Source organism: Salvelinus sp. IW2-2015, linkage group LG22 (genome assembly GCF_002910315.2).
Source record: "Salvelinus sp. IW2-2015 linkage group LG22, ASM291031v2, whole genome shotgun sequence".
Lineage (NCBI taxonomy): Eukaryota > Metazoa > Chordata > Actinopteri > Salmoniformes > Salmonidae > Salvelinus > Salvelinus sp. IW2-2015.
This window is the reverse complement of record NC_036862.1, coordinates 706,300-729,880: the sequence shown is the minus strand read 5'-3', so window position 1 is coordinate 729,880 and position 23,581 is coordinate 706,300. Positions and strand designations below refer to the sequence as shown.

The 23,581-nt window shown below is 42.7% G+C and overlaps 2 protein-coding genes across 3 annotated transcripts; one reads left to right on the top strand and one right to left on the bottom strand.

Moving 5' to 3' along the window:
- The first annotated feature begins 273 nt into the window (after positions 1-273).
- Positions 274-14,110, top strand: gdpd1 (glycerophosphodiester phosphodiesterase domain containing 1). Of its 2 annotated transcripts, none has more exons than XM_023966635.3 (12): positions 274-413; positions 2,234-2,337; positions 3,258-3,415; positions 3,583-3,625; positions 6,589-6,724; positions 7,279-7,324; positions 7,408-7,529; positions 7,648-7,737; positions 7,968-8,101; positions 12,743-12,808; positions 12,999-13,050; positions 13,146-14,110. In XM_023966635.3, the coding sequence occupies exons 3-12, from the start codon at positions 3,280-3,282 to the stop codon at positions 13,290-13,292; spliced, it is 972 nt and encodes a 323-aa protein (XP_023822403.1). In that variant the 5' UTR covers positions 274-413; positions 2,234-2,337; positions 3,258-3,279; the 3' UTR covers positions 13,293-14,110. The 2 variants fall into 2 exon arrangements, with proteins under 2 accessions (XP_023822403.1, XP_023822402.1); XM_023966634.3 differs by lacking the exon at positions 274-413 and adding an exon at positions 465-483.
- lipt2 (lipoyl(octanoyl) transferase 2) lies at positions 13,806-23,457 on the bottom strand. The gene is made up of 3 exons (XM_023967328.2): positions 22,651-23,457; positions 22,299-22,544; positions 13,806-20,152 (listed from the first exon to the last, which is right to left on the bottom strand). The coding sequence occupies exons 1-2, from the start codon at positions 23,093-23,095 to the stop codon at positions 22,309-22,311; spliced, it is 681 nt and encodes a 226-aa protein (XP_023823096.1). The 5' UTR covers positions 23,096-23,457; the 3' UTR covers positions 13,806-20,152; positions 22,299-22,308.
- Between the last annotated feature and the right edge of the window lie 124 nt (positions 23,458-23,581).

Sequence of the window (23,581 nt, the reverse complement as noted above, 5' to 3'; positions counted from 1 at the left end):
AGATTATGTAGAAGAAAGTATGATGTTGTGTGTGTCAACTGGTTGAGTGGTGGTGTCCCGTCCTCCCTGGCCGTTGGCATGGTGCAGGAGCAGATAGGGTCAAAGTAGTCGAATGGGTGTATATTTTTATACATATTTTTGGTTTATTTCTTTCCTTTTGTATCACAAAGTTTAATGATTTATATTATAGTCCAGTTGGGGGCGGTAATGCAACAATTGGATGTCAACCGCCATTAAATCCCAAAGAAGAAGAAGATTTCAGATTCAGCGAGACGGTGGACCGTTGATGGTGGTTGGAAGAGCACGCTTTTTTGAAATGGAAAAGCATCGTGGAGGCTTTTTAGAAAGAAGACGTCAAGACGAAGCAGCTGCTTTATAAGTGGGATGCACTGTTGAGCGCTACATCCCGAGGGGTTCGTGCTGATTGTACAGAGATTGTGACAGTCGGTTAAATGGCGTCCCTTGAGAAGGCAAGAACAAGATGTATGTCAGGAGAAGTGCAGTATTATCATAAGTAGACGTATACTTGGAATACGGAGGAGGAATGGAGGGAAAAGGGGAGGSAGAGGAGGTCTAAGAGAAAGAGAGGGAGGAAGAGGGTGAGCTTGAATCGGTAAAGAAATGGTGGAAAAAAGGGAAATCTGTTTAAAGAAGAATGGTAGAAAGTGTAAGCAGAGTGAGCTGAAGACAGGAGGAGAAATGGAAGTGAGGTGGTAGGTGTGGTGAAGTTCTCGGAGCCCGAGGCTTGCACTGAGGTTCAGGATAAAGATGAGTCTGTGACAGGAGTAAAGCTTTTGGAAAAAGTGGACCCTTGCCTTTTGGCTGATCCATTTGTGGTTTCAGTGTGGGTGAAAACAGAGTTGGGTGCTGGGGAATCGGTGAGGGTAATTAGAAGTGGTCTTTTGATAATTGTTTGTTTCTGCTGGTAAGAGGGAGAAGGCGCTCCGCGTTAAAGGAATGGGGTCAATAAATGTGAATTGTTTTGCTCTCAAGAAAAGTACGCCATTGAAAGGAGTGATTACTGGGGTAGCAGTAAAAGTTGACCAAATGAAGGGGAAGATTCCCGGTGTTTGTGATGCTTGTCATTTGGTTGCGATGCAGACAGGGTTGCGTGAGTGGTGAAACGGAAGAGTCATTGTCTGTTCTTTTGAGTTTTGATGTTGAGTCTTTGCGCGACAAAGTGATGTTAGGATATATAAGTTATCCTGTACGAGCTTTTGTGCCAAATACATTATGTTGTTACAGGGGTCAAGCTTATGGGCATGTGGCAGCAATGTGTAGGAGGGAGGTTCCTAGGTGTGAGAAGTGTACAGAAGGGCATGAGACAAAGAAATGTGTAGCATTGGGGAAAGTAGTGGTATGTGTTAATTGTAGGGATGCCCAAGGGGCTGGGGATCAGAAATATCCCGTGCGAGAGAGGCAGGTTGAGGTTTCCAGGGTTAGAGTAGTGCAGAAGTTGTCATATGCTGAGGCAGAGGAAGACGAGTCAAGGGGTAGGGATCCTGAGAGGAGTGGTGTGAGTAGTAGATCTGTACCACTACAGAGGGATAGGCCAACAAGTGATATATGTTTCACTAAAATTGGATTTTTAGCATGTATAGCAATGGTTATCAACTGTTCTGCAGGAATGGAACATAAGTCACAGAAAATKTAGGTTGTGGTGGCAGCTGCAGAGAGGTATTTGGGTGTGCGAGACCTGACATCAGAAGAGTTACAGGGTGTGTTATTAAGTGGTGGTGTCCCATCCTTTCAGGTTGTTGGACTTAGGTAGGACTAAATAGATTTAAATATGGAGTAAAGTGTTTAAGTTATAATAAAAAAAAAAATGTGTGACTGTAGTGTTAGATGTAAAAAATAAAAATACATTTTTAAAAAAGTATTTAACTAGCCTTATTTACAATGACGGCCTACCCCGGCCAAACCCTAACCCAATTGTGCGCCGCCCCATGGGACGCCCAATCACGGCCGGTTGTGATACAGCCTGGAATCGAACCAGGGTCTGTAGAGACGCCTGTAGCACTGAGGTGCAGTGCCCTTAGACCGCTGCGCTACTCGGGAGCTTTGTTTACTGATTTAATATTTTTTTCAAGAAAAGTATAAGGGAGTTGTACTCCAGTCTAGTAGGTGGCGGTAATGCCACATTTATTGTATGCCAACCGCCGTTAAACCTCATCAAATAAGAAGATTATGTTATCTGTCGTTGAAGCGAAGATTGTTCTGTCTGTGGTTGCAGTTGTAGCTGTAATAGCGTTCAGCAGACAGGACTTGCATAAACCTTGGCGTTCACCGGGCAGAAGTTTCCACATATCCAGAAGAGAAGTTAGTTTGCTGTCAAAGGTAAAATGCAATTTGTTGGCTCACACATTCACTAACGTTTTAGCTCATCTACACGGACGGCATCTGTCATTCAATTGCTAGCTATTTGTCATCATTATTGTATCTTCGGCATGTACTGTGCCGTAAAGCTATCTCTTGGTTATGACTCAGTTCTATTCAATGATGTATATAAATCATTGGTTACATTGCATTACACACAAGTCATTGATTGGACAAAGGCAGCTTCTGTAGGGGGTGATTTTGTTAAGAGCCCCGACGCTCGGTCTGAACATTAACGCATCGCTTGCGGTATGGTTTTGGAAGCATAAGGACCTTTTTCATATCGACGAKAAATAATTTTTGAAAAAACAAAAGGTTAAAACGACACTTTTTTTTTTTTATAGGGTCAGGGTTCCAACACCGCCATATTTCCTTGTTACAACTCTTGTTTACGGAAACAGACGGAAGACCGAGTGAACTAACGTTAACGTTACCTGTACTAATTAGTTAGCTATCTGCGTCTCAACACCTGTGTGTAAAACGGAAGACAGACGCCACCAACGTGTTGTCATTGAAAAAAACTGTCGGCTGTAAATGTATTGAAACCGGTTTAAACATTCTACATTAAGTGTTTGTTTTGCATTTATTACATTATTTTGATGTGATATGAAAGGAATTTGTTTCTAGAACTGTACCGCAATTGAGATTCGATTCACGTTTAAATKGAGTATTTGGGTGCTTTGGCTTCCAAACAGAACATGTAAGGTCCTTGGACTAAGCAGTAACTGGCAACTTTAGTCCAATATTGGGCTACTGTACAGCAGTATGAWCGTGTGCATTTAAAAAAATGTAATCCGACCTACTTATTAAAGCTGAATCATGGTGACTTATCAGTATTTGCTAGTATAGCTATGCTTGACCATGCATGTTACCTTTCCCAGTTGAGATAAAGGAGAATCAGAGATGTGTGCTGCTCTCTACGTGTTGTCTACGGTGATGGGGTATGTGCTCACCTCTGCCTTGTTATTGAAATGCCCAACACTTCTGCATCGGCGGAAGAGAGAGCCATTCCTGAGCAGACACATATCCCATCGTGGAGGTGAGTATTGCTGGAATCTTGCTTTATCCATACATGACACATCCATGAAACTGGAACTACAAAAGGCAGTGTTGTTCCTCAAGACATCTTGCTAACTTGGCTCACACCAACTCCGTTTCAGGAACCTCTAATTTATGAATTCCTTTCTGTCATGTCTGTATTTGCAGGGGCAGGTGAAAACCTGGAGAACACCATGGCAGCTTTCAAGCAGTGAGTCAAGTCCATATCCTCCCATTGACTCGTGCTGCATCATGTCATGTTTAACATAGGCCAACACAGGAGGATTAGGCTAAATATCCAGATTAACAGCAAGCAATGCCATAAGCAGATAACACATGGAACTGAATTGATGGTAAACCTACGCTATCAATGGARGAAGTAGGCAGATGGGACTGGATGTCCTTATGGGTAAAATATATAATTCTGCTGAATGTATTATTCAGCTTGCCAAAATTACTCATATCATCAAGTTTTATTGCTAGTAGAGGATGATTGTGTGTAATAGTAGTCCAGACTCAAAAGTATGAATCATGTCACGTCGGTGTGCTGGAGTGCTTTATCATGTACTGTGTGTGGCTGTTGCAACTGACAGATCAGACCATATTTTGACACACATGACACCAACAATGTTCAAATAGGAGCAGTAGTGGTTCATGGGTAAAATCATTGTGGAAGCCAAGCCAGAAARAAAATAGCCATATTTCAACCTATATGTTGGTAATTGCGTTGTTTGCTCTATAACCTGTTAGTTCATATGCCTTGCCACCGTGATACACTGCATTCGGAAAATATTCAGACCCCTTGACCTTTTCCACATTTTGTTACGTTACAGCCTTATTCTAAAATGGATGAAATCTTTTTTTTTTACCCTCAATCTACACACAATACCCCATAATGACAAAGCAAAAACAGGTTTAGACATTTTAGCAAATGTATAAAAAAAACTGAAATCACATTTTCATAAGTATTCAGGCCCCTTACTCAGTACTTTGTTGACGCACCTTTGGCAGCGATTACAGCCTCAAGTCTTCTTGGGTATGATGCTACAAGCTTAGCACACCTGTATTTGGGTAGTTTCTCCCATTCTCTGCAGATCCTCAAGCTCTGTCAGGTTGGATGGGGAGTGTCGCTGCACAGCTATATTCAGGTCTCTCCTGAGATGTTCACGGTCGGGCTCTGGCTGGGCCACTCAAGGACATCCGGAGACTTGTCCCAAAGCCACTCCTGCATTGTCTTGGTTGTGTGTTTAGTCGTTGTCCTGTTGGAAGGTGAACCTTCGTCAAATTCTGAGGCCCTGAGCTCTCTGGAGCTCAGCAAGGATCTCTCTGTACTTTGCACTGTTCATCTTTCCCTCGATCCTGACTAGTCTCCCAGACCCTGCCGCTGAAGAACATCCCAACAGCATGATGCTGCCACCACCATGCTTCACCGTATGGATGGTGCCAGGTTTCCTCCAGAYGAGTTTCATCCGACCAGAGAATCTTGTTTCTCATGGTCTGAAAGTCCTTTAGGTGCCTTTTGGGGAACACCAAGGGGGCTGTCATGTGCCTTTTACTGAGGCGTGGCTTCTGTCTGGCCACTCTACCATAAAGGTCTGTTTGGTAGAGTGCTGTGGAGATGGTTGTTCTTCTGGAAGGTTCTCCTATCTCCACAGAGGATCTCTGGAGCTCTGTCAGACTGACCATCGGGTTCTTGGTCACCTCCCTGACCAAGGCCCTTCTCCCCCGATTGCTCAGTTTGCCTGGGCAGCCAGCTCTAGGAAGAGTCTTGTTGGTTCCAAACTTCTTACATTTTAAGAATGATGGAAGCCAGTGTTTTTGGGAACCTTCAATGCAGCAGACATTTTTTGGTAMCCTTCCCCAGATCTGTGCCTCGACACAATCCTGTCTCGGAGCTCTACGGACAATTCCTTTGACCTCATGGCTTGGTTTTTGCTCTGACATGCACTGTCAACTGGTGTGTGCCCTTCCAATCAATTGAATTTACGACAGGTGGTCTCCAATCAAGTAGAAACATCAAGGATGATCAAAGGAAACAGAATGCACCTGAACTCAATTTCGAGTCTCATAGCAGAGGGTTTGAATACTTGTCTAAATAAGTTCCGTTTTTTATTTGTAATACATTTCCAAACGTTTCTAAAAACCTGTTTGCTTTGTCATTATTGGCTATTGATTGAAAATCAGTCAATCAGTACTCTTATTTTTGTTTTCCTAGGTTACCTGGCTAAAATGTTGCTCGCTTACCTAACTTCCTTCATGGGCAACGATGAGCAAGTTAGTTAACGTTAGCCTACTACGTCTAGCTACATATTGAACTTCCATCCTCTCAAGGGCCAGGCGCACAATGTATAAATGAATGGTTATATCAGAATCGCCATTTATAATCATTGGCCCGTATGTTGAATTAAGTAAAACCACAAGTCGAAATCCCTATCTCCATCCATGGCTAATTTGAGAAAGAGACGAGTTTAGCTAGCTAGCCACCGGAGGACAAAGACACGAGGTAACAATTAAGTTTTCTATCAATGGTGTTTTGCTTTTGATGTGATTGGTGTGAATTAAAATCCAAACTGGCTTTCCTTGACACTTATTTTTGGTGCGTCAGGACCATTCACAATTTAGCTCAATGCTGATTTTTGTCTTAACTTTTTTTTTATCAAGGGAGGCCAAATGCTCGCTGGCTTCCCTTGTATTCAATGCTACGGKCGGCAACAATGTCGTGACCAGACAGCATCAGATAGATGGGCTACACATACAGAGATAGAGGGGCGACGTTTCGCTCGCTCGGATGCTTTGTCCGGTGAGATGCAATGAAGGAAAATTATGAAACACAGAGAGACGAAATATGCATTATTACTTATTTTGGTAAATGCACACCACTTTGAAGTGTGGGTAACCGAGTTGAATTGGTTAACCTCACTCTTCGGCTTGAAATGCCAACGACTTGCTAGCGTTGCGGTGGTGTAGTTGGCTATGGCATTGTCAAGAGGGTGGTCGAGTGTTTGCAAGACAGAGGACGCACGATAAATCCCAATGAGGGAGGAAGATGTACTGTTCAGCACGCAGCGTTGATGTCCATTACGYGTGTGTACCCTGTCTATATTTGTTGACGCTATCCTCAACTTCCTGCTGGTGGGGTATATGTGTGTGATTGTCTCCTTTACATGTGTCCAGTGCAGTGGACCTTGGCACTGACATGCTGGAGCTGGACTGTCACATGACCAAGGACGAGCAGGTGGTCGTGTCACACGATGCCAACCTGGAGAGGTCGACTGGCGTCAGTGCCCACATCTCTGACGTGGCCTACGCCGTGAGTATCGCAAGGTTGGCTTCTCAACAGCCATAAAAACTTAGCCTACGTACTTTACCTAGGCCTCATTGAGGCAAGTGGTCCGTAAGGCCTCCAAGGTCCCGCCATTTCTTCCTGTCTTGGGCTATTTTAGACGCTAGTTTCCATGTCTTGAACTCCGCTTTCATATAATTCTACTCCCAAGTCTTTTGATGCATTTATCTCCCTATTAGAATATATCCTGTCAAAAGTTTACTCAGATTTTTGACCAAAGAATACATCTCAAGGGATTGTTGTCACGCTACCAGTATCGCAATAATACAATACCAGATTTTCCTTGGCAAGAAAGAGTACACGAAGCAGACTAAACTCTATGGTCCTTTTTGATAACCTACTTTTGTAAAATATTGTGTGCTATAGCTTGCAAAATAAACACGTGACATAAGGCTGTTTTTTCCAACATTAGGAGTGTTTTCCTCAAAGAATAAGTCTGCTTCATGTTTTGTTTCTTTTTCTTCCTTACTTCCTGGTATTGTGACAACACAAAATGTGTGTAATATGTTTGTTCTCTACAGGATCTGCCTCCTTACCTGTGCAAGCTTGGTGTGACTTTCCAGAGAGGTGAGTATCACTGTTTGTATGTAGTACATGCTGCTTTGGCAGGTGTGGATGTGGTCTTAATTTTTCCCTGTGTGTGTCTACAGAATGCGTCTGTGAGGGAGGGGATGACAAACGCATTCCTCTCCTCAGGGATGTGTTTGAGGCCTTCCCTAAGACCCCTGTCAACATTGACATCAAGGTCAACAATGACACCCTTATCAAGAAGGTGTGTCCTGGGGTTAGACATTTCAGGAAAGAAGTGGGTGCTTTGAATGTGTGATGGGGTAAGTGTTCTCATCAAATGGTTGTTCTCATTGTGGGTTGTGAACTTGTTTGTTCTGCAGGTCTCTGAGCTGGTTGTGAAGTATGACAGAGAACACATCACTGTTTGGGGCAACTCTAGCAACCAGATTGTGCAGAAGTGTTACAAGGAGGTACCCAATGGCTAATTTCCTTGTATAAAGATATAATCTGTTTATGCTTGATAATATTTACCTTGATCAACACAAAATTGGAAATTCTATTTACATGTTTTTATGATGGGTGTTTGGGAAGAACCTTTTTAGCACATAGGAAAACCGAGTTCTTTGTCATACTAGGAAAGCTGGATTGTGGACTTTGTTTTTTTTTATCACTACCTTGTACTTTCCTGTCTGTGTTGTAGAACCCTCGTATCCCAGTGCTGTTCAGCATGCGCAGGGTTCTAATGCTGGTGGGTCTCTTCTACACCGGCCTTCTGCCATTTGTGCCACTCAAAGAGCAGTTCCTGGAGATCCCCATGCCCTCCATTGTCACTAAGTATGCAACACCCAGAGAGACACACACACACGTAACTTAGCTTAGGCCATCATTTTACATGTAACACCTATCCTCCTTGGTTCTAGTGTTTGTATGACTTGTTTTACTTGATATGAGGCATGTCTTACCTTGCTTCAAAGTAGCCTAGCCAAAATTCAACTATAGAAATGTGGAGGCAATTATTTTACTAATATTTTAAATATTTTTTTTATTTTACCAAGTAGGTTGACTGAACACATTCTCATTTACAGCAACGACCTGGGGTTATAGTTACAGGAGAGAGGGGAGATGAATGAGCCAATTGGATGTCTGTTTTAAGTGCCTTGCTAAAGATCGACGTAAAGAAATCCACAGGGGCTGGTTCACTTGACCTCTTCTTACTACAGCTCTCTGCCACACTCATTGTTGAATCTTTTAACTTGACAATTGCTCCTGGTGTTATCCCTAAGGTTTGGAAAGCGGCACATGTCCTCCCGCTACATAAAGGCAGAGAGGTCCTTCTGACTTAGGTAATTACGGTCCAATCTCCAAGTTATCTTACCTAGCCAAAGTATTAGAATCTCTGACCCACTCCCAGCTAATAATAACTCTCTTCTAAATATGCACCAATTTTGTTTTGGATCTGGACATGACACTGTTTCAGTTACTATGGTAACTGAAGTGTGCAAAGCTGTCAAGGCAAAGGGTGGCTTTTTGAAGAATCTCAAATATAAAATATATTTTGATTTGTTTGACACTTTTGTTTTGGTTACTACATGATCCCATATGTGTTATTTCATAGTTTTGGTGTCTTCATGATTATTCTCCAATGTAGAAAATAGTAAAAATATAGAAAAACTCTTGAAGGAGTAGGTGTTCTAAAACTTTTGACCGGTAGTGTATGTTCTGTAATTCATGGACATTTTTCTCAGATGGGCTACATATTCACTCATTGGATGGTTCTCTCATCGAGCGGGTTCCTGCCTATAAATATCTGAACATTTTGATTGATAAAGATCTAATGTTTAAAAAGAAGCTAAGATTTAACGTGGACTTCTTTTTTAGACATAAACTCGGCAACAAAAAAAAAACTTTTTCAGGACCCAATTTTTTTTTGTAAAAATCAACTTCACAGATTTTCAGGGGAAAGGGTTTAAACACTGTTTCCCATGCTTGTTCAATGAACCATAAACAATTAATGAACATGCACCTGTGGAACGGTCGTGAAGACACAAACAGCTTACAGACGGTAGGTAATTACGGTCACAGTTATGAAAACTTAGGACACTAAAGAGGCCTTTCTACTGACACTGATAAACATCAAAATAAAGATGCACAGGGTCCCTGCTCATCTGTGTGAACGTGCCTTAGGCATGCTGCAAGGAGGCATGAGGACTGCAGATGTGGCCAGGGCAATAAATTGCAATGTCCGTACTGTGAGACGCCTAAGACAGCGCTACAGGGAGACAGGACGGACAGTTGATCGTCCTCGCAGTGGCAGACCACGTGTAACACCTGCACAGGTTCGGTACATCCGAACATCACACCTGCGGGACAGGTACAGGATGGCAACCACAGCTGCTCGAGTTACACCAGGGACGCACAATTCCTCCATCAGTGCTCAGACTGTCCCACAGACTGAGAGAGGCTGGACTGAGGGCTTGTAAGGCAGGTCCTCACCAGACCTCACCGGCAACAACGTTGCCTATGGGCACAAACCCACCGTCGCTGGACCAGACAGGACTGGCAAAAAGTGCACTTCACTGACGAGTTGCGGTTTTGTCTCACCAGGGGTGATGGTTGGATTTGTGTTTATCGTCGAAGGAATGAGCATTACACCGAGGCCTGTACTCTGGAGCGGGATTGATTTGGAGGTGGAGGGTCCGTCAATGTCTGGGGTGGTGTGTCACAGCATCATCGGACTGATCTTGTCATTGCAGGCAGTCTCAACGCTGTGCGTTACAGGGAAGACATCCTCCTCCCTCATGTGGTACCCTTCCTGCAGGCTCATCCTGACATGACCCTCCAGCATGACAATGCCACCAGCCATACTGCTCATTCTGTGTGTTATTTCCTGCAAGACAGAAATGTCAGTGTTCTGCCATGGCCAGCAAAGAGCCTGGATCTCAGTCCAATTGATTACGTCTGGGAACTGTTGGATCGGAGGGTGAGGGCTAGAGCCATTCCCCCCCCAGAAATGTCCGGGGACTTGCACGTACCTTGGTGGAAGAGTGGGGTAACATCTCACAGCAAGAACTGGCAAATCTGGTGCAGTCCATGAGGAGGAGATGCACTGCAGTAGTTAATGCAGCTGGTGGCCACACCAGATACTGACTTACTTTTGATTTTGACCCCTGCCACCTTTGTTCAGGGACACATTATTCCATTTCTGTTAGTCACATGTCTGTGGAACTTGTTCAGTTATGTCTCAGTTGTTGAATCTTATGTTCATACAAATATTTACACATGTTAAGTTTGATGAAAATAAATGTAGTTGAGAGTGAGAGGTTTCTTTTTTTGCTGAGTTTAGAGCTTGCCTTACTATGGTGACACCATTTACCAGAATGCAGCAGACACTACTTTTAAACCTTTGGATGCCTTCTACCATATCGCCCTTTGCTTTATTACAGGTGAGAGTTTTAATACTCATCACTGCATCAGAAGGTCGGCTGGACCTCACTAAAGTCCTGTCAATCAGTCACTTTGTTACCTCCCTTGTTTGCAAAGCTCTGCTTCACATGCTTCCAGCATACCTCACTTCACTGTTGAAATATACTGAGCAGAAATATAAACGCAACATGCAACAATTTCAAAGATTTGACTGAGTTACAGTTCAGTTAATTTAAATGTGTCCCTAATCTATGGATTTCACATGACTGGGAAAACAGATATGCGTCTGTGTCACAGATGCCTTAAAAAAAGGTAGGGGCGTGGATCAGAAAACCAGTCATTATCTAGTGTGACCACCATTTGCCTCATGCAGCTCGACACATCTCCTTCGCATAGAGTAGATCAGGCTGATTGTAGCCTGTGGAAAGTTGTCCCTTTCCTCTTCAGTGGCTGTGCATAGTTGCTGGATATTGGCTGGAACTGGAACATGCTGTTGAGCCAGAGCATCCCAAACATGCTCAATAGGTGACATGTCTGAGTATGCAGGCCATGGAAGAACTGGGACATTTTCAGCTTCCAGGAATTCTGTACAGATCCTTGCGACATGGGGCCGTGCATTATCGTACTGAAACATGAGGTGATGGCGGGTTTGACTGGCACAACAATGGGCCTTTGGATCTTGTTACTGTATCTCTGTGCATTCAATTTGCCAGCGATTTAAATTGTGTTCGTTGTCCGTAGCTTTTGCCTGCCTTACTATAACCCCACGGCCGCCATGGGGCACTCTGTTCAAAACGTGGACATCGCACACACGACGCCAAACGAGGTCTGCGGTTGTGTGGCCGGTTGTACGTACTGCCAAATTCTCTAAAACAACGTTGGAGGCGAATTTAAATTCTCTGGAAACAGCTCTGGTGGGCATTCCTACAGTCAGCATGCCAATTGCACACTCCCCTTCAACTTGAGACAACTGCACATTTTAGAGTGACCTTTTATTGCCCCCAGCACAAGGTGTACCTGTGTAATGATCATGCTTCTTGAAATGCCACACCTGTCCCGTGGATGGATTATCTTGGCAAAGGAGAAATGCTCACTACCAGGGAGGTAGTGAGCATTGTTGTCAGAGACTCCATGTGGGTATTGTGAGGGRAGGTAGACTGTTTTATCTGCTACCGCACGGCAAGCGGTACCGGAACGAAACTGCTGAACAATTACTCAAATGGCCACCGGACTATTTACATTGACACCCCCCCCTTCCATTTGTTTTGTACACTGCTGCTACTTGCTGTTTATTATCTATGCATTGTCACTTCACCCCTATCTACATGTACAAATTTACCTCGACTAACCTGCACATTGACTCGCTATCGCTACCCCCCTGTATGTAGCCTCGTTATTGTTATTTTTTAAACAAAATTTGTTAAAGTATTTAACTCTATCTTGAACTGCACTGTTGGTTAGGAGCTTGTAAGTAAGCATTTCATGGTAAAGTCTACACTTGTTGTATTCTGTGCATGTGACAAAGTTTGATTTGTTCTCTCTAGCCACTGGCTCTCCTCCCTCTCAATCTCTTGTTATCTGGAACCACAGGTTGCCGTTTGAAAGTTGATCTCTGGGCACAATTAAATGATTCAAATAACATGCCTGTTTGTTCTCTGGATTGTAAATACTTTCTAATTTGGAAGTAGGCCAAACAGCAGGGATCAATAATAAATGCCTTTCCATTTAAAGCAGCTGAATTTGGATGTAAACAGAGGTTGAGGCCACTGTGGTTTGTTATAAGCTAGCCATCTTTATTTTTCCTTTTTGTTCACCGGAGGGGCCTTTTCAAATGGATATTGTGAGATTCTGTACATTTTTCTTCTTACCCAGAGTCAGATGAACTCATGGATAGTGCTGGTGAACCTGTAGACTGTCATTGTGCTAACGCCAGTTAGCATTGGCTCGCAAAACCTCCTCTATCCCTTTAAAAGAGGATTGATCTGTTTAAGAAGTGTGCTTTTGATTCCTTTATTTTCACTTATGTATTGCCTGTGCTGTTTGATTCCACAGACATCTTATGAGGGATCCTGATAAGATGACTAAGAGTCAGCATGTCATCACCTGGCTGGCAGATACGTAAGTGTAATAGTCTGAGATTACTGTACCCTCCACTTGGAACAACTGCTCCATTGCACCCTTCAGAAGGAGCTCACAGCATTACGTTTAGACTTCCGATCAGTGGTTGTCTGTAGCTGTGGTCCAGAACAGGTGATATGTATCATAAATGACGAGGTTCATTAATCAGGGTCTAAACTTTCTCATGCAGCCTGCTGATGAGAAGAGCTCTGTTCAATCACCTAACAGCAAGGGGAATACAAGTAAGGCCATTCTGACAACTGCTATCGATTTTGCTTTTTATCACAGTCACGTTGTATAATGTGCTCTGCTCGTGCTTATTTTTTTWAAATTCCAGGTTTATGTCTGGGTGCTGAACGACGAGAAGGACTTTAAGAGAGCCTTTGACCTGGGAGCCACAGGGGTCATGACCGACTACCCCACAAAGTTGAGGGACTTCATGGAGAAGAATGGCACTGCTAAATCACTAAATAAACTAGACTGAATGATCTGCCAAAGTTGCCACTTCCCCACCACTAAAGCCAACTGACTTGTCAAACTATCTCCAGACTCCCATGTAGATACAGCACTGTTTGAACACCACCACARGCAGCTAAGATTATTTGGCCCTTTGTCCTGCACGTCAACTGGGCAATACGCCTTGTTAGTGTGTAGTGTATCTACTTTTACAGTAAGGTTTTGTTATGTTGTTTGATTTAATTTAACATGGTCAGTTCAGATGTTAATCGTAGTTGAGGGATATTTGATCCAAGAAGTGGTTCAATATTCAAGTATGTCATTGTGTTTTGCTGTTTGACAGAATGCACACATCTGTCTTATTCAAGACTTATTTCAGTGCCAGTCTGTTTGTGCTATAATGCCATCTCCATTGCTCATAGTTGAGCCTAACATGGCATGACAGCAAAAATACTGGCATTACAATTAGTCTTGAATTTATGTAATAGTAAAGTGATAATTATTTTCACCTGCAGAATCAATAGAATTGTAAGTGTTTTAGTTTTTGCAGTTTTAGATTTTTTTTGTTTTTTTTGTTATTYAAATATTGATTGTAAAATTGTATTGAAATATGTAATGCATTTGAAGTTTGGTCGTGCTGTAAAGACAACTCTCCAGAAAGGTGCATAGAACACGGGAAAGGGATAGATGTGTACAGTTACTGGAGTTAGAACAGATGACCTATTGAAAGGGCAACAGTCAGACGTTATATCAGGGAAAGATGTKTAATCAGAATGAAGCCATAGGACATGGAAAATGTATGACAATTCAAAGTGTTAGAATTAATGATTAAAGTGATTTCCTGGATGTTTTGAATAATTTCAGCTAGTTTTTGAGCTCACCCGGCAACCTCAATGGACTATACTGTACTGACCTGAACCCGCCTCCCACTTTAAGCTTGCAACCTCATTGGGCGTTATTCCACCTGCCAATTAACATTGTCCATCAGGTCTGGTTGTTGCAGGAAAGTTTACATAGATGGGAAGGAGAAGCGGGGATCAGCAACAAGTCAATTTGATTGGAACACATGATTGCTAGAGAACAAAGACAAAAGGCTGGTCATTGTTTTTTTGTTTTGTGTTYGATCATAAATTTCGATTTCGAAAGTTAACGCAGTTGCGTTTGGTTGGCGGATCTGCACAGCTGTACCAAATATTTTTTATAACTAAATCAAGATAGACCACAGCCTGTCGTTTCCAATGGTAACAAATGAGTCATAGTGGGCAGAAAAAGGAAGGTGGGCAGAGCCAAGCACGAGCCAGCGAGATCCTATTGRAGCTTTCTAGCGTGCATTTGCATATTTCTGTTAGGGAACGCCTACTCTGAAGTGCACTTGTGCAATAACTAAATTCACATCTGCACTCCTGCTAAACACGGTTCATAACGGATTCTAGTTTTGACAACAGAAAACTGTTTAATTGATGAGAATTTGCAGAATGTCGGCAAAAATCCATCTCGTTCTATTTTCTCTCCATGCAGGCCAGTGGGCTTCCTCTCACTACCATATTTGATAGTGAGTTGAAACGCAAAGCTGATGCTTCACATTTATACAGTGAAATATCTCAATGTTCTATCTTTGACTGTGCTGACACTGAGGTAGGCATGGCAGGTAGCTCAGAAGGGAGTAAGTCTGAGATGGATGAAGGTAGTAGGATTAGTGGTGTCTACTTACGACTACGGAAAGAAAATAGGAAAAGGTACAGAAGAGGGGATGAGGGTGGATTTACTACAGATGGGGACATAAAAAATGGAAGGGGGAATCTAGAAGTGCAAACGGGCAGAAAAGAAAACTTGTGGTTTGAATTGAAGAGGGCAGTCAATAAGCGCAGATGAAGGATATCAAGGATCTGGAAGGATTCTGTATGGAGGAATGGGCTAAGATCCCTCCCAATGTGTTCTACACCGCAAAACATTTTAGAAGAAGGCTCAGCGCTGTTGTCCTTTCAAAGTGAGGTATTGAAAGGTACTGAAAACATGGGTGAAATTCAATTTGGCCCCTATTTCTTTCTATGAGCAATTGTATTAGTATAAAATAATTTCCCAATTTTTGGAGCATACAATAAAGCTCAGTCATTTCTGCCCATCTTTATCAAGGGTTCAATAATTTGGGACCCCAGTGTATAATATAATGTAGGGTCATTCCCTGTAGTATTATTGTAGTAGAGCTTGTCAGTCTTGCTACCCGTCTTCAAAGTTGCTTAGACAAGAATGAGCTCAGAGGAACAGTATTTTAGAGAAAGTTTGCTAATAACAAACAACAAGTTCGCCACCAGACAGCATTAGAAATGCCAAGGACTGGAACGAATTGCAAAAATCATTGAAGCTGGAGACTCATATCTCCCTCTCTAACTTTAAGCACCAGCTGTCAGAGCAGCTCACAGATCACTGCACCTGTACATAGCCCATCTGTAAATAGCCCGTCCAACTACCTCATCCCCATACTGTTATTTATTTCTTTGCTCCTTTGCACCCCAGTATCTCTACTTGCACATTCATCTTTTGCACATCTATCACACCAGTGTTTAATTGCTAAATTGTAATTATTTTGCCACTATGGYCTATTTATTGCCTTACCTCCCTTATCTTACCTCATTTGCACACACTGTATATAGACTTTTCTATTGTGTTATTGACTGTATGTTTGTTTATTCCATGTGTAACTCTGTGTTGTTGTTTGTGTCGCACTGCTTTGCTTTATCTTGGCCAGGTCGCAGTTGTAAATGAGAACTTGTTCTCAACTGGCCTACCTGGTAAAATAAAGGTGAAATAAAAAAAATGGTGAAACTTGATACATTACTCCAGAGTGCGTTTCCACTGTTCCAGAGACCAATGGCGGTGAGCTTTACACCACTCCAGACGACGCTTGGCAATGCGTGTTGAGATCTTAGGCTTGTGTGCGGCTGCTCGGCCATGGTAACCCATTTCATGAAGCTCCCGATTAACAAGTTCTTGTGCTGACGTTGCTTCCAGAGGCAGTGTGGATCTCAGTAGTGAGTGTTGCAACCCAGGATAGAGGATTTTTATGCGCTTCTGCACTCGGCGGTCCCATTCTGTGAGCTTGTGTGGGTTACCACTGAGCCGTTGTTGCTCCTATACATTTTTCACTTCACAATAACAGCCCTTACAGTTGACCGGGGCAGCTCTAGCAGGGAAGAAATCTGATGAACTGTCTTGTTGGAAAGGTGGCATCCTATGACGGTGCCACGTTGAAAGCCACTGAGCTCTTCAGTAAGGCCATTCTACTGCTAATGTTTGTCTATGGATTTGATACTCCTGAAATCGCCGAAGGGGTGTTAWTTTTTTTTTAAATATTAAAACATACAATCTACTTGCAGTGAAGCCGCTCAACATCTACATCACATGTCCACATACTTTTGTATATATAGTGTAATTAGGTACTGTCACTGACTCGTCATGATTGACTTCACTGCATTTATCAACCGGTCTTATTACCATTGTGATATTGTAAATGAATAGTTTATTTTCTTTATATTTAAAGGGCATAGCTTTGCACATGGACAAGGACACATTCCAAGTCTTTCTTGTAATGGTGGGCTGACTAAAAAAGGAAGATACAGTCATGAGAAAGTCCATCAGCCCTGCAGAGAGACTGGATGTGACCCTAAACGCTTTCTGTTAAAAGGAGAGACATTCACATCTCTCGCTTACGTATTCTGAATAAGTTGCTATGCCATCTCAGAGATTGTCATTGAGACATGCAAGGCTGTTAAGGCTGTTAAGTGTACTGAAGACAGACTACCTGAAGGTGAAAAGCAATAGGCCAGGGATAAGATGGCACCGATAGACATTGCCGCCTTGTTTCAGGCTCCTAAGCAACTTTGCAGTATATATTCTGTATTTACAGTTGGAAGTCGGAAGTTTACATACAAGTTTACATACACCTTAGCCAGTGGGTCAGAAGTGTACATACACTCAATTAGTATTTGGTAGCATTGCCTTTAAATTGTTTAACTTGGGTCAAACGTTTTGGGTAGTCTTCCACAAGATTCCCACAATAAGTTGGGTGAATTTTGGCCCATTCCTCCTGACAGAGCTAGTGTAACTGAGTCAGGTTTGTAGGCCTCCTTGCTCGCAAACGCTTTTTCAGTTCTGCCCACAAACTGTCTATTGGATTGAGGTCAGGGCTTTGTGATGGCCATTCCAATACCTTGACTTTGTTGTCCTTAAGCCATTTTGCCACAACTTTGGAGGTATGCTTGGGGTCATTGTCCATTCGGAAGACCCATTTGCGACCAAGTTGTAACTTCCTGACTGATGTCTTGAGATGTTGCTTCAATATATCCACGTAATTTTCCTCCCTCATGATGCCATCTATTTTGTGAAGTGCACCAGTCCCTCCTGCAGCAAAGCACCCACACAACATGATGCTGCCACACCCGTGCTTCACGTTTGGGATGGTGATCTTCGGCTTGCAAGCCTCCCCCTTTTCCTCCAAACATAACGATGGTCATTATGGCCAAACAGTTCTATTTCTGTTTCATCAGACCAGAGGACATTTCTCCAAAAAGTACCATCTTTGTCCCCATGTGCAGTTGCAAACCGTAGTCTGGCTTTTTTTATGACAGTTTTGGACCAGTGACTTCTTCCTTGCTGAGTGGCCTTTCAGGTTATGTCGATATAGGACTTGTTTTACTGTGGATATAGATATTTTGTACCTGTTCCTCCAGCATCTTCACAAGGTCCTTTGCTGTTGTTCTGGGATTGATTTGCACTTCTCGCACCAAAGTATGTTCATCTCTAGGAAACAGATCGTGCCTCCTTCCTGAGCGGAATGACGGCTGCGTGGTGCCATGGTGTTTATACTTGCGTACTATTGTTTGTACAGATGAACGTGGTACCTTCAGGCGTTTGGAAATTGCTCCCAAGGATGAACCAGACTTGTGGAGGTCTACAATTTTCTTTCTGAGGTCTTGGCTGATTTCTTTTGATTTTCCCATGATGTCAAGCAAAGACGCACTGAGTTTGAAGGTAGGCCTTGAAATACATCCACAGGTACACCTCCAATTGACTTGATGTCAATTAGAAGCTTCTGATAGGCTAAAGCCATGACTTCATTTTCTGGAGTTTTCCAAGCTGTTTAAAGGCACAGTCAACTTAGTGTATGTGAACTTCTGACCCACTGGAATTGTGATACACTGGAATTGTGATAGTGAAATAATAATCTGTCAATAACAATTGTTGGAAAAATTACTTGTGTCACAAAGTAGATGTCCTAAACGACTTGCCAAAACTATAGTTTGTTGAAAAGAAATTTGTGGAGTGGTTGAAAAACAAGTTTTAATGACTCCAACCTAAGTGTATGTAAACTTCCGACTTCAACTGTATATATATGTGTATATAATTTATAAGTTCAAAAATGGATGTAGCAACTACAGATTGCCCCTTTTAAGTCTATCAAAAGTTTACGAGTTTGAGCATGTGTCCATTACTTCTGACCCACTGGGAATGTGATGAAAGAAATAAAACCTGAAATAAATTGTTCTCTCTACTATTATTCTGACATTTCACATTCTTAAAATAAAGTGGTGATCCTAACCGACSTAAGACAGGGAATTTTTACTAGGATTAAATGTCAGAAATTGTGAAAACTGAGTTTAAATGTATTTGGCTAAGGTGTATGTAATCTTCAGACTTCAACTGTAAGCACCTTTGAACGGGGTATGGTAGTAGGTGCCAGGCACACCGATTTGTGTCAAGAACTGCAACGGTGCTGGGTTTTTCATACTCAACAGTCTCCCGTGTGTATCAAGAATGATCCACCACCCAAAGGACATCCAGCCAACTTGACAACTGTGGGAAGCATGAGTCAACATGGGCCAACATCCACGTGGAACGCTTTCAACACCTTGTAGAGTCCATGCCCCGAGAAATGAAGGCTGTTTTGAGGGCAAAAGGGGATGCAACTCAATATTAACAAGGTGTTCCTAATGTTTTGTACACTCACTCAGTGTATACACACACACTGAGTATACCAAACATTAGGAACACCTTGTTAATATTGAGTTGCAACCCCCCTCAGACAACGACCCTAAGCACACAGCCAAGACAACGCAGGAGTGGCTTCGGGACAAGTCTCTGAATGTCCTTGGGTGGCCAACTAGAGCCCAGACTAACATCTCCGGAGAGACCTGAAAATAGCTGTGCACCGACGCTCCCCATCCAACCAGACAGAGCTTGAGAGGTTCTGCAGAGAATGAGAGAAACTCCTCAAATACAGGTGTGCCAAGCTTGTAGCGTCATACCCAAGAAGACTTGAGGCTGAAATCATTGCCAAAGGCGCTTCAACAAAGTACTGAGTACAGGGTCTGAACACTTATTAAAAATTTGATCTTTCATTTTTATACTTTTGCTAAAATTTCTTTTTTTCCCCTTTTCATTACAGGGTATTGTGTGTAGATTGAGGGGAAAAAGCAATTTAATCAATGTCAGAATATGGCTGTAAACTAACAAAATGTTGAAAAAGTCAAGGGGTCTGAAAACTTTCCGAATGCACTGTATAAACCCAAGGTTGATAATTTACTGCCACCGAGGACCTCAGCTCTTCCAATTTGGTTGTTGTTGATCTGTAACCAGGAAGTCGCTCCGCTGTACACAATGTCATATAGCTGAGTGAGTCTATACCTTTAACATAACTTGCTCAGAGAAGGAAACTATTATTAACCTGTGTGGACTGGATGATTGTCATATCCTTAATGAGGGCAAAGCGTCGCCCATGGCTGCCCTCAGCCCTGCCGTCCCAAATGCCATCCTGCAGCACAGCCTAAGCCTCAGCTCCTCCACTTGCCTATCCTGCAATAGGGCCTCTATCTGAGCTCTGGTCCATCGATTCTGAATGGGAAGAAGCGTCACAAATTAGCTACACATTCAGCACTCTCTTAATGACATCGTTTATGTCATGTCAACACAGTTACACACCACTTAATTTAAGACTAACTTGCTTGCTGATTGAGTCAAATATACAATACCCACTACTTCAGCATTATGGTTGAGCTACACTGGAACTGAACAAAAATATAATCTTTGTTGTTGCTAAATGTAGCCTAATCTTGTTTGATAAATAAGCATTTGTTGATGCAGAATATCCTATTAAATCTAGACATACAGTACCCGTCATAAGTATGGAAACACCTCCCCCTCCCAGTTTTCTTTATTTCACTATTTTCTATATTGTAGAATAATAGTGAAGACATCAAAACTATGAAATAACACACATGGAATCATGTAGTAACCAAACTTTTGACTGGTACTGTAGATCTGGGCTCTCACAGTTCCATGCTGCATCTGACAGTCCCGAGTCAAGTTAAGGGGTCAGACAGATCCATTGCTTTTACACCCTTTCTCAACTAGGGCGGCAGTGCAAGTGTTTGGGGTGGAGTAGAGGCTGCATGAGCTTGGCGCTGTACTTTTTCATTAGTAATAAGAAAAATAGGKACAATTGTAGCCTGGGTACCAGACTTGTTTGTGCTAACATTCCACCCCTTATCATATGCCAAACTGTTTGGMATAATGACAAGGAGTGGAATGTTAGCACAAACAGATCCTGCCATCATTTTTATTTTATTTTTACATTTTAGTCATTTATGCAGAGCAATATGGGTTTGACAGATGTTCTTACCTAGTCGGCTTGGGATTCGAACCAGCAACCTTAAGGTTACTGCTCTAACGCTCTTAACCGCTAGGCTACCTGCCACGAATATGCAAGAAACATACACTACAGGGATTTCAGAAGACCTCAGAGCAGAAGAACATATGGATTTTGCACCTGACAACTCAAGTCAGTGCACCGTCCATAAAAAGTGTTAGCTATGATAATGACACTGACCGGTGACTCACTGACCTTATCCATTGGTAAATAGCCTTATCAAGTCGCACGTCCCCAGTTGCATGGCAATTTAGGTCCAGTTCTCCATAGCAGGATATTGTGCAGCAAAACATCAAGCTAGCTAGCTACGTAGATAACGTTAAACCAACGTTAGTTTACAAAACTAGCAGGCTAGCAATAGGCCAGGCAGGGCAGAACGTCCCTAGTTATCGGTCTTGACGTCTGTTTGCTTTGGCTACCGAAACAGATAGAGCTAGCTACATATCTAAAAATATAATCATCAGCCAAGATACATGTATTATCTAACAAACCGTTAGGACGCTACCTAGCTTCACTCGCTAGAGTGGTGGTGTTGTTGAGCGACCGAGCTAACTAGCTACCCCATGCCATCTTATCTGCAGTGGTCATCTGGCTGTGGTAATCACCCTTGAAAAACAGTAAACTAGGTAGTTATAATTAGTTATCTAGCGTAGCAACATAATGGCCCCGCATTACCACGCGTGTCCTATCTTGGCACTCAAGTTGTCTTTATTAATGTTAAACTAGTTAGTTCGCTACCTTACTTGGTCCTTGTTTAGTAGACTGAGGTTCGGTTACCACAGCCACAAAGTCAACATTGGCCATATCGTAAAAATTCATGAAATCAAAATCTGCTTTTTGGTCTTAAATTAAGGTTAGGCATAAGGTTAGCAGTGTGGTTAAAATCTAAAATCTATTACATTTTAGAACTAGTCGGGGTTTAGCCATCATTATGACTTTGTGACTGTGGTAACTAGTGACGACCAACTAGTAGCCTTCAGTCGCGCGGCTACATTATTATTATTTTTAACCTTTACTAAACTCGGCAAGTCAGTTAAGAACAAATTCGTATTTACAATGACGCCTACACCGGCCAAACCAGGACGACGCTGGGCCAACTGAGCGCAGCCCTATGGGACTCCCAATCACGGCCGGTAGTGACGCCTCTAGCACCGAGAGGCAGTGCCTTAGACCGCTGCGCCAATCGGGAGCCACATTTACCCCACCATAACATAAACAGCGGACGTGCGCCCTCATAGCACAATCTGGGAAACATAGTTTCTTAGCTAACAAGTGAGACAGAGAGAGGGAGAGAACATTTTATGATTGTGAAAATATACATGTTAAATTTACCGAGCAGTGTTTATTCATTATTAGAATATTCTCCATGATGCAGTGTGCAGTCAAACTGATCACTGAAAGTTTCCAGCAGTGGTGGGATGGATTCTTCAATAGAGACATCTCTTCCCAGTTCTTGACTGAGGGATGTGACACCTTTCCCTACAATCCCACATGGCACAATGTTTTCAAACCAGCCCATATCTGTGTTGCAGTTCAGTGCCAAGCCATGAGATGTTATGTATCTCCCACAATGGATTCCTGAAAGAGGAAACATTGACTGTAATATTAAGAATGACATATTGTAGCTTTGTTGTTGTAAACATTGCAAAAAATGGGTAATCTTTAATTTAGAAGTTTAACCTACCTATGGCACATATCTTGTTGTCTCCAACCCAGACCCCAGTGTTTGGGGAGGTGGATGCTTTTATCCCATACTTTCTGCAAAGGTTGATGACAGTCCTCTCCAGCTCACACACGTACCATCGCACGCTTTTCTTGAAGCAGCCCAAATTGAGTATTGGGTAGCACACCAACTGCCCTGGACCATGGAAAGTTATGAGTCCGCCACGGTTGCTACGAAAGAATTCAGCACCAAGGAGTTTGAGTCTTTGCTCCTCTTCGAATGGGTATAGTGCCTGTCTGATTCCAATGGTGTAGACTGGCGGGTGTTCACATAATAGCAGCGCATTGTGCAATTTGTCTTTAGAATCCAGATGTCTCCTGACATAGAGTTGCTGTACCTGTAATGCACGCCCATAGGAAATACGACCCAACTGGATCACTTCAACTGCTGCTTTTGAAGGGTACATTTTATGATGATAATTGAGTGTCAACTCCTTATTCAAGGTTTTCAGAAGACAGACAATGCCACGTTTCTATTGTGAAGGACATAACGTACAGTAACATTGACCATGCAGCTCGCCACTCACAACGAACGTTGCATCCTTTGACTGCGTCTGATAATGCCTTGTTCCATGATGCAGGTTATCCAGTGTCGATAACTTGTAGATGGGGGCAGAGACGTTGAACGTAGCTGGTCGACTAATGTTAAATTGACATCATTTGCAGTCTGTTTGATAATGACTGGACAATGGCGACATAAATAGTGTGCATACTTGACATCCATGCCATGGGCGCAGCCATATTAGATTCGTTATTTTATCTTTAATGGTGGTTCAACCAGCTGAGTGGTGCGTTATCGCCACCAACTGGACGGGGTTGTAACCGCAAGGCTTTCTGATATGAGGCACAGAGGGTTACGTTACCGCCCTCTGGCGTTTTAGTGTTCGAACAAC

What these genes read in the sequence shown, in the direction of transcription:
- gdpd1 (XM_023966635.3), top strand. Translation starts at nt 3,280, where the DNA reads ATGTGTGCTGCTCTCTACGTGTTGTCTACGGTGATGGGGTATGTGCTC. An exon ending in ACCATGGCAGCTTTCAAGCA is followed by an intron (nt 3,626 to 6,588) that starts GTGAGTCAAGTC and finishes ACATGTGTCCAG; the next exon opens with TGCAGTGGACCTTGGCACTG. An exon ending in ATGACACCCTTATCAAGAAG is followed by an intron (nt 7,530 to 7,647) that starts GTGTGTCCTGGG and finishes TTTGTTCTGCAG; the next exon opens with GTCTCTGAGCTGGTTGTGAA.
- lipt2 (XM_023967328.2), bottom strand. Translation starts at nt 23,095, where the DNA reads ATGTACCCTTCAAAAGCAGCAGTTGAAGTGATCCAGTTGGGTCGTATT. An exon ending in CAACAAGATATGTGCCATAG is followed by an intron (nt 22,545 to 22,650) that starts GTAGGTTAAACT and finishes TTCCTCTTTCAG; the next exon opens with GAATCCATTGTGGGAGATAC.